General features: G+C 48.4%; 1 protein-coding gene across 3 annotated transcripts; it reads left to right on the top strand.

Moving 5' to 3' along the window:
* Positions 1 to 688: 688 nt before the first annotated feature.
* On the top strand, positions 689 to 9,083 carry kcnk13b (potassium channel, subfamily K, member 13b). Of its 3 annotated transcripts, none has more exons than XM_056428495.1 (4): positions 689 to 1,064; positions 6,208 to 6,605; positions 6,738 to 6,959; positions 8,429 to 9,083. In XM_056428495.1, exons 1-4 carry the CDS (start codon positions 725 to 727, stop codon positions 8,576 to 8,578), a joined length of 1,110 nt encoding a protein of 369 aa, XP_056284470.1. In that variant the 5' UTR covers positions 689 to 724; the 3' UTR covers positions 8,579 to 9,083. The 3 variants fall into 3 exon arrangements, with proteins under 3 accessions (XP_056284470.1, XP_056284468.1, XP_056284467.1); XM_056428493.1 differs by having other exon boundaries at positions 6,735 to 6,959; XM_056428492.1 differs by having other exon boundaries at positions 6,208 to 6,959.
* Positions 9,084 to 10,245: the final 1,162 nt, after the last annotated feature.

The raw sequence follows: 10,245 nt of genomic DNA, 5'->3' as shown, positions 1-10,245 counted from the left end.
TGCTCTGGGTCTGAAACGACCTCGGGCGTCTCGCCATGTTGTTAAATTCCAAATTTGACAGAAATAGTCTCGTGTTGACTCTGAATAATGGATCTGGAGCCGTCGGTCCGTCGTGACATTTGCTCACACCGTCCCCGGTACGCCGATCCGGAAAGGTCGAGTCGTATTGATCTCACTCTGCAAACTCTGCCCGAACTGTTGGGTTCAGGGCCAACGGGTTCAGGCCATAACACAGTCCTCATTATGCATGTGACGAGCTGAAATTGGCAAATCTTAGCAGGAATGTGACAAGCTGGCAGACTTCATCTCCACATAAACCGGCGGAGGCTGTCCAGCCACGTGTGAGTGCGCATTCCGCGGTGCATAAAACGCGCGCTCCGGGGGGGGTGGGGACTTAGTTTGGAGAGGCAGGGCCAGAGAGCACGGGACGACTCTCCTCATCCACAGTTTGCCTCGCGACTCTCTCCTCTTCTCCGAGCATCACAGAGCAACCCAGACCCCAAACACACGTGTGTCCTCACTGCACAGAGAAGCTCGTGATTCAAAAATGCCAAATCCACCACCTCGGGAGAGCTGGATCAGAACCAACTTCAGCACCGATGTAATTGTATTGCGCAGGACTTTTCTGTCGTAAAGTATATGTGCCCCCGCTTCTCCCGAGGACTCTGCGTGCCCGTCCAGCCCAGCATGCCGACAGCCGCATCGCCGTGACCACAGCGGCACCATGGCGGCGTGCAGGAGCAGCTTCTGCTGCGGCTCCGGTCCGCTCAACGAGGACAACGCGCGCTTCCTGCTGCTGGCGCTGTTCATCGTGCTCTACCTGCTGTGCGGCGCCGCGGTGTTCTCCGCGCTGGAGCAGCCGAAGGAGCGCGAGGCGAAGGCGCGCTGGGCGCAGAGGTTCGAGCTGTTCAGCCAGAGGTTCAACCTGAGCGAGAACGACCTGAACGACTTCCTCCGGAACTACGAGGAGGCGAACGGAGCGGGCATCCGCGTGGACACGGTCCGGCCTCGGTGGGACTTCGCCGGCGCGTTTTACTTCGTGGGAACTGTGGTGTCCACCATTGGTGAGCCAGAGAAAAACAAGGCATATGTGTCCTCCTGCAGCTCGAACGTCTTATTATGAATAAATATGTATTCAAAAATCGACTGAATATGTCTCTGAGACATCATCACGCCTTTAAACGTTTTTACAAGTTATGTCATTTCCCCAAAATGTGACTCACTTTTACAAAATGTTTTATATCAAGGCTTTTTAATATTCACTGAAGAGCCAACATGAGTTATAAGGCTCAGGCTGTTGTTAAACTATGTTCTCTGTTACCAAATGTGTTTGTTTGTTTGTTTGTCTTGTTTGTCTTTGCATCTTAGTTTAGTTCCGTTTGTCCCGTCTCTCGTCCCCAACGTAAAGAGTCTTTGTGTCTCTAGAAAAGCGCTATAATAATTTGACTTATTATTATTATTATTATTATTATTATATTATTTGATGGTGGACAAAGTGTGGCTCTGATCCAATTAGTTAAAATTTAAATTATTATTATGATTATATTATGGGATGGTGTTAACGGTGGCTCTAATCCAGTTAGCTTAAATTTGAATTATTATTATTAATATTATTATTTTTATTAGATTATTTGATGGTGGACATAGTGTGGCTCTGATCCAATTAGTTGAAATTTAAATAACCTAACCCTATTATTATTATTATATTATGGGATGGTGGACATGGTGTTAACGTAGCTCTAATCCAGTTAGTTGAAATTTGAATTATTATTATTATTATTATTATTATTATATTATGGGATGGACATAGTGTTAACGGTGGCTCTGATCCAGGGGGGTCCATGGGTCAACACACACTGGCACACCGACATGAACTGAAGCCATGAACCATCTTTAGACCAGCCGTCAGGCCAAATCGGGCCAGGGCCTAAAGTGTGTGCGTGTGTGTGTGTGAGTGTTTTCCACCCCCATCTTCGAACTCTTTCATTCTGAGCTCACAAAAGTCTTGTGAGCTCTGACTCTATCGTCGTGAACGAATCCACAAACCGGCAGAAATACGAATGCCTGGCCGAGTCGTTGAAACCTCCTCACCCCGCGCCGCCGTCTCCACGCTCGACGGCCACGGCGTGGCAGGCGAGCAGAGAGACGCCGAACAAGGCAACACTCAACTAGCTCAACTAATCCATCTTTCTAGAACATTCAGCATCTATTTGCAGTGTAGATTCAGCCAGCAGAGCTTCAACCAATCACATCAGACGTGGGCGTCAGTAAACCTGCTGCTCCCCAAACACGCCGCGTTCTCCTTGGGGGGTCCCTCTGGACCAGCTCACTCTAAGGACCCGGCACATTCACTCCGATGACTTTTGTCAGAACCCGCTCGTCCTTCGTGGGAAGTTTATGACGCAGTTTAATATTCCTTCTATTGTTGCCCAAATCCCCATTTCTAGGAAACATCTGTTACACAACCAAGTATCCTAAGAGGTGACATCATTGTTTCTGCTGGAGTTCAAACTGAGTGTCGTGAGACCCACAAGGTGAAAACTATCACAGTTTCTTATTCAAATGAGACCTCCAGCTTCCTCGTCTCCGTTCACGTATGTTCACCAAGAGCTGTGCAGCATCCCGTCGTCATGGCGGCCGCTCTGTGAGTCCGTGCTTTGAGCCCAGCTGGAGCTGCACGGGTCAGGTGTGTGCCGTAGACGTACAGGACCTCACGGCCAGCGGCCCCGGTGACCTTTTCACGCTCTCCCCACCGCGACCTGATGGGTAGAGCTGCTTCCACATCCGCGGGCGCTGTGCCGCCGGCTCGCGGTGATAGGCGGTTGGACGGGGCCCTCCGATTGGACGAGCCTCATCATTGAAGCGAGAGTCGTATCGAGTTCTTCATTGAGCCACTGGGCAATTTGAAAAAAACATGAAAATCGATCTTTTCGTTTCCGGAGAGCTCTGACGGAGCGGCGGAGGTCACCACCCACCCCGTCCATCCTCCTGCGGAGACGCTGCACGCCGTCACACCTCACTCTCTGCTCTGAGATTATTGTTTAAATCACGTCAACTCTCACTCTTCATGCTTTCCATCTTTTCACTCCAACACATCAATATTTCCTATTCCCTGAGTGCAGTGTGCATGGATTATTACATAGAAGCGCGGGTTCTTTTACATGCACGCCTTGTGTGCATGTAGCATGCAGAACGGCGGCTCCGTGGTCGATGTGCCCTTGGGCCACGTCGCTCATGCGAGCTGATCCTGGGTCTGTCTGCTGTGTTCGAGGGGCAGGTGCACCGTACGTGGTATGAATGAGTGTGAATGATGTCATCATGGTAAAGAACTGTGAGTGGTCGGAGACTAAAAGAGCACCGTACCAGTACAGTGGCTTTACCATTACATATACCCTTAGGCTCTTCCCCCAACCAGCCGATAAAAGGCCCCTGTTGCCATGGCCTCTCTTCTTCTCCGGCCCCTTTCGGCTGTGCGGGGGCTCGGAGTTCACCCGCCTCCATTCAGCGTGTTCGGCTTCTGTTCTGCGTCTTCTGGCTGTTATGGTTTAATTATTTTTGGTTTATTCCTTTAATACAATTCCTGTTCGACTTCTCCGTACCTCGGGCGCGTTAAAGCTTGTGAGTCCCCAGGCGGCGTTGTTGGTTCCCTTTCACCCCCCCCCCCCCCCAATCTTTATATAATTGGTTAATGAGCTTATTCTGAGAGGAGAGGAGGAGGATCATGACCACTCCCACACCTCTGTTACTCCTGTAGCCTGGACAGGTGTGCAGTGGGACGAGATAACTCAATGACCGAAATCTCAAATAAAAATAAAATATGTTGGTTGTAGCTTGATGTCTAGTAGACATATGCAGCATACTTCCCAAAAAGACAAACTATTGACTTTAATGTTTCCCTGATTCAGTGAGCACTGGGAAGTCAGGACTGTGTAAAGTAAACCAATGAAAAGCCGCCAGATGCCACAGAGACAGAAGAGCACGCTGTCTTCTCTGTGTGTCATGTGACGAGTATTTTATTGAACAGGCCAAAGGATTCAACATCCCATTTCATCTACCATCCCATATTGTTGTGTTTGAAGAAGACTCCAGCTCAATTGGCACCTCGAGGACAGATCTGAGTGCGTAGGCAATCAAATCCTCAGAGAAAGCTTTTCCTGACGCCAGAGGCAAGAACATTTCTTTGTGTTCCTCCAGTGAAAAGAGCTCTCGCTGAGAATCACAGCTCGGCACGATGGGAACACGATAGCCTTCAAATACCAGTATTCAAATCTTCAACAATGGTGGAAACCGACAGAGAGAGAGACGGGTTCGTGGAGCTGTCGAGGGGCGTGAGCGATGAAGAGGAGGCGGGGTCGCCCGATGGACGGACCTCTCAGTTTGAGTAGTTCTGCACGGATTGAAAACACTGCCGTCCATCTCTTTTTAAAAAAAATTATTGTATTTTTTTATCTGTATATATTGAAAGGTACATAATACAGTAAACATGCACTTTAACGGATATTTACATTGTTACCTTCGCATTGAAAATGCGGAAGGTAATGTTTTGATCGCCGTGTATTTGTATTTGTGCGTGCGTGTTATTGGCATAAGTCAAAAAGTATTTAACCGAATCGCATAACATTTGGTGGGATGATTGGTTATTATTCGGGGACCACTTGATTATATTTTGGGATCGATCGGGTCAAAGGTCAAGGTCATGAAAAGGTACAAATCTTATTTTTACCATAGCACGGCCAATTTGTATCCAATTGGCATGCAACTAATGCCAACATGTTCATAATTCAATGCCCAATCTTGTGAAATGCGAAGGTCTGCGCTCTACCGAGTGCCCGTTCTAGTTCATTCATATTTTTGTTAACACATTCAAGCAGATAACAAACCCACCCACCCACTGGTACCCCCACCCAGAGCACAGGAACGTAAATACACAACAATAGATACAAAGAGATCACCTCAGACGTCTACATATGTACATAAACACACACACACACCTGTACTGTACATCTGTGTGTAGACACACCTGCGTCTCTAAATGACAATAGGCTAGTGGCAGAAAACAGAGTGCCTAAATTATTGGGGTCCTCGTGACGACTTTGTTGTTTTTATTCTTCTCCAAAGAAATGTCGACTGGCCGACACCGCATACCCCAACTGATTCAAATGACACATCCATATCCAGACTGGTGAACACTTTTAGATTTTTTAGTTTTCGTATTTGTTTATAAAGACATGTCTCTGTAGCGCCCCCTAGAGTGTATTTAAACCCACAGTGTTTGCCCCCAATGACCGCTTGGACGTGCTCTACAAAAAGTAACGTCATGACTATAAGATCTGCCTTCTTAGATTTTCCGCCATTTTGAATTTTGGAAAAAACTATTTTTTTTCAACTCCTTCTAAACGCTGGGTCCGATTCGTAAAAAACTTGCTGTGGTTCATTATTGGTTCAATCTCATCAAAGATCTTTAAAAAGATTGTTGATATCTCATTGTGTTCAGAGGTTATGGGCCAATGAACATCTAAAGGGTGTGGCCTAATATGTAAAGGCTTTAAATTCTAACTCACTTCGCCTATCCTCACCAAATTACTAGCCTATGCCCACATGGCGTCCTTTAACCTAATCTAATTTGTTCATAATATTTGAACACTAGGTGGCGCTACAATCAATCCCTCAATATATGCATTTCCGGCCTTTTTTTCATGTTTTTAGGGGTTGTAAAACAGTTAACTCCTCCTAGAGCTTAAACCCGATTCCTTCCAAACTTGGCCAGTAAGGTCTTGAGAGCTTTGTCTTGAAGAATCTTTTAAAGATTTAAAAAATATTAAAGTATGTGCGGTCTTCGGACTGGCAAAGAAACATCATTCGCCATGAAAATGCAAGTTGTTGTAACTCGGCCATACATTATCCAATCTGCTCCATATTCTTTGTATTTTATTGTCTCTAAATGTATGAATAGCATCAGGATGGGTTTGTTGATTTCCAATGCAACAATATTCTTCTACGAGCAAGAAGTGTCACAAACGCCGTCCGTCTCTTTAAGTGAAGCACAAAGAGACGGAGAGAGAAGGAGATCAAAGTAGTGAGATTGTAATCGTGGGCGATGAGGAGATTGGCCATCTTTGTTAACGGCAGAGAGGAAGTGATTGTGGTTGGAACAGCAGATGAAAGCCGATTTCCACTGAGTGCGTCATGTTTTTGTGTGCACGGCAGGGTTTGGGATGACCACTCCTGCCACCATCGGAGGAAAGATCTTCCTGATGTTCTACGGCCTGCTCGGCTGCGCGGCCACCATCCTCTTCTTCAACCTCTTCCTGGAGCGCGTCATCACCGTCATCGCCGTGGCCCTGAAGTCCTGCCACGAGCGACGCCACAACAACGCCGCGCTGCCTCCAAATGGCCAGCGGCCCTCCGGTGGCGGAGCAGGGAAAGGACAGGACCTGGCTGGCTGGAAGCCTTCGGTCTACTGCGTCATGCTCATTCTTGGAGCGGCGGCCGTCTTGGTGTCCTGCTGCGCCTCGCTCATGTACTCGGCAGCCGAGGACTGGGACTACCTGGACTCGCTGTACTTCTGCTTTGTAGCCTTCAGCACCATCGGTTTTGGAGACATGGTGAGCAGCCAGCGGGTCGTCTACGAGGGCCACGCCACGGCCGCGTATCGGCTGGGCAACTTCGTCTTCATCGTGACCGGCGTCTGCTGCATCTACTCCCTCTTCAACGTCATCTCCATTGTCATCAAGCAGGTCCTCAACTGGCTGCTGGGGAGGCTGGAGGCTCCCTGCCTCTGCTGCTTGCCCAGTAGGGGTCACCACACCCACCGGCGGAACGTGGTGGCCCCGGGTCACCTGCGCGCCCGCAGGCACCCCTCCATCGAGATGGACGCCATCAACGACAGTGAGACTGACGCAGGGCGCAGGATGTCTGGAGAGATGATCTCCATGAGGGACTTCCTGGCAGCCAACAAGGTCAGAGCCTCAGGCGGGAGCAGGTTGTGGCTCACAGCTGGTGGTAGCACCGCATGTGTCATCACATGCAAGACATTCAGTCAATACTTTTGACGTATTCGTATTCCCTCCACGGTATCTCCCTCATCATGCGCTGCAGAATGAAACGTATCAAGTTACATATCACGGCCCGGATAAGGACTTGCCTAAAGATGCACTAACATGCTTTAAGATGCACTAACATGTATAAACATGCCTTAACCCTTGTGTTGCCTTAGGGTCATTTTGACCCGAATCAATATTACACCCTCCCCCCGCCTTAGGATTAATTTGACCCCATTCAATGTTTAATGTCGGTGTTCTTTCGGTAGTCAACAAACAAACATGAAGTGCCTCACACTTAAACTTGGGAAACAATATTAATTCTAATAATTTTCTGGAGGTTTTAATTGCTGGTGTCAAATTGAACCCAAAGGGTAAAATATGTTAGGAAATATAAAGGTAACAGGAGGGTGAAACATTGAATCGGGTCAAAATGACCCAAAGGCGGGGGGAGGGTGTAATATTGATTCGGGTCAAAATGACCCAAAGGCAACACAAGGGTTAACATGCACTAACATGTCTAAACATGCACTAACATGCACTAGCATGCCGTAAGATGCACTAACATGCCTTAACATGCCTTAACATGCCTTAACATGCCTAAGGCATATTAATGAAGGTTTAGGCATGTTTAGGCATGTTAAGGCATGTTAAATCCCTCTACATCCTGCATGCATACAGATCCTTTGAACAAGGGTGTGTTATCAACACATTCCGGTACCACAACATTGCTGCAGGATGTAACACCGACCTTCAGTCTGGCTGAACATCGACGGTGTGCAGAGCCCTGATGGTCGGCGTGGTGATGTGTGAATCACAGCCCTCTCAGGCAAATGTCTACTTAGTAATATTGGGCTGTATAAAATAAGCAGAATTTAATTGAATTGAATGCACACACTTGAAGAATCCTGAACGATTACATATTACTGGCGTTCCATCCGATGTTCTTGAGACGTTTCATTAAAAATGAGTCACGGCAGAGTGAAAGGGGATCAGCAAAGTAACGCTGGGCTTTGTATGTCAGCACAAAAGGTAATGGAAATTAATCCAACGCTATCGACATGCTGCAGGCGTTACACAAACTACTCACAGTTGTGTAAAACAGCTCCTTTACATTTGATTTAATATTGACGAAACACATGTGAAATGGAACAGCTGTGCACAGGCTCTACATATTGCTTTAAAGAGGGAAGGTTGACATGTGGGAGAGTGAATACGGGGTTCCTCTGATTCACACCTGTTCATTTGTATTTGTCATCGTCGTTCACTAAAGGAGAGATAACACTCCATCTGGCCGCCTCGCTGAAGTCAGATGTGCCAACACGTTGTATTCATCCTTATTGTGCGAATGATTGAATTGATTCCTCCTCCTCTTTCTCCTCCTGCAGGTGAATCTGGCCATTATGCAGAAGCAGCTTTCCGAGATGGCCATCGGGCATCCGCGCCAGTCCGGCTCCCGCCAGAACGGCTTCTCGGGAGGGGTGGGCGCCCTCGGCATCATGAACAACCGGCTGGCGGAGACCAGCGTGGACAGATAGGCAAACAGCCCGAGTCCTTTCCAAAGGGGGACAAGAGGACGAGGCATAGGGACCGTTGACCCCGAGGACGACCTCCCTGTAAAACAGAAGACCTGGGATGTGTACAAGACTGAAATTTATGCGTGATTCATATTTTCAAGCTGACCTCTGGCAGACGCCCACTCCACGAACACGGCGGCATGAATGATCCACGGTAGTTTTCTGGAGTCTCACATCTGGACCCGGCTCAGTGTGCCGGAATGAAGTCAGTTTCCATGGTAACGCAAAGCGGGTGCGAGACATGCTTCCACTCATCCGTCGTCCTTCGTGGTCACCGTGGGTCTGACATAGAGACGTGGATTCACGTTGAGTTATTACATAACGCTGGTTGACACGAGGAGCCCAATGCGTGGATAATCGAATGTTTACCTTTAATGCAGAACTCGTAATGTCACGATTACCAAATGTAAAATGTCAAAGTATAAATATATCAATGGCATTCTCATTCACTTAATCCACGTCTGTATTATTTCAATGGCCTCCATCTTGGCGTCGCTCTCATTCATCAGGAGGACAAACCAAACCCTCCACAGAGTCTCACAACGAAGCAAACTGACCGATCTCTGGATGCATTGGTGATGCTCAGATGACAGTTACGTGGGATTGATGTTCATCTCGGTCACAGTGAGGACACGTCCACAGCCGGATGTCGTTCAGGCTTGCAGGAGGCGGGTCTGAAGGAAGTCGCTCCAGCTTCTCATTGGCTTAGAGCTGAGCGGCGTGAGGTTTATTCACTGCAGGTTCACGACACGAGACGCTGTTCATAACTCGCCAGCAGAGGGACCGACGGTGGTCGAGCCTGGCAGCGGCCGAGCAGGAGGGACTCGCTGAGGCTGCGTCGTGCTTGATTCAGTGAGGTTTTAGAACAGCATCGTTATTCTCTCCTTCAATGAACCCGAGAGGCGGGGAGAGGGTGAGCTCCGGGACATCGGGCCGAAGTGAGCAGAGACCTTGGAAAGATAGAACGTGCAATAATATTTGTGTGCAAGGCTCGGCGTGGACTTTTTTCCAATTGTTGTGAGAATGCTTTACCTGTGAGTCGCCTCCTCTTCGGCTCCCAGCGCGGACTGAGGAGGAAGAGCGATTCAGACTTTAACCAAACATGTGCAGAGGGAGGAACGAATAAAGAGAAAGAAACTTAGTGTGAGGAAGTTTACATCGCAGCCACCATGCAGCTTCAGCCTCGGTGCTTCAGCACAACCTCATGGAGGGAGGGAGGGATGGGATGGGATGGATGGAGGTATCAAAAAGGGATAGAGGGATGGAAGGAGGGATGGGATGGGAATGAGGGGAGGGAGGGATGGAATCGATGGGAATGAGGGGAGGAATGGGAGGGGGGAGGGATGGGATGGAGATGAGGGGAGGAATGGGAGGGAGGGATGGAGTGATGGATTGAGGAAGGGATGGGAGAGATGGTAGGGATGGAGGGATGGAATGAATGATGATGAAGGAGAAGTTATTGGTTTGTTTTCGTGTCTGCTGAAGCAGTCGGCAGGGAAAGCCCTGTTAGCTCTGAGCTAACGTTTGTCCCGTTAGCTAGCGAGCTGGACAAACCCCCAAATACTGAAATCCAATATCTCACGTCACACTGACTTGAATCCAGACGCCTCCACTCACCTTCAGACAGA

Source organism: Pseudoliparis swirei, chromosome 12 (genome assembly GCF_029220125.1).
Source record: "Pseudoliparis swirei isolate HS2019 ecotype Mariana Trench chromosome 12, NWPU_hadal_v1, whole genome shotgun sequence".
Taxonomy (NCBI): domain Eukaryota; kingdom Metazoa; phylum Chordata; class Actinopteri; order Perciformes; family Liparidae; genus Pseudoliparis; species Pseudoliparis swirei.
Note: the sequence above shows the minus strand (reverse complement) of the source record. Positions and strands in the feature narration are given on the sequence as shown.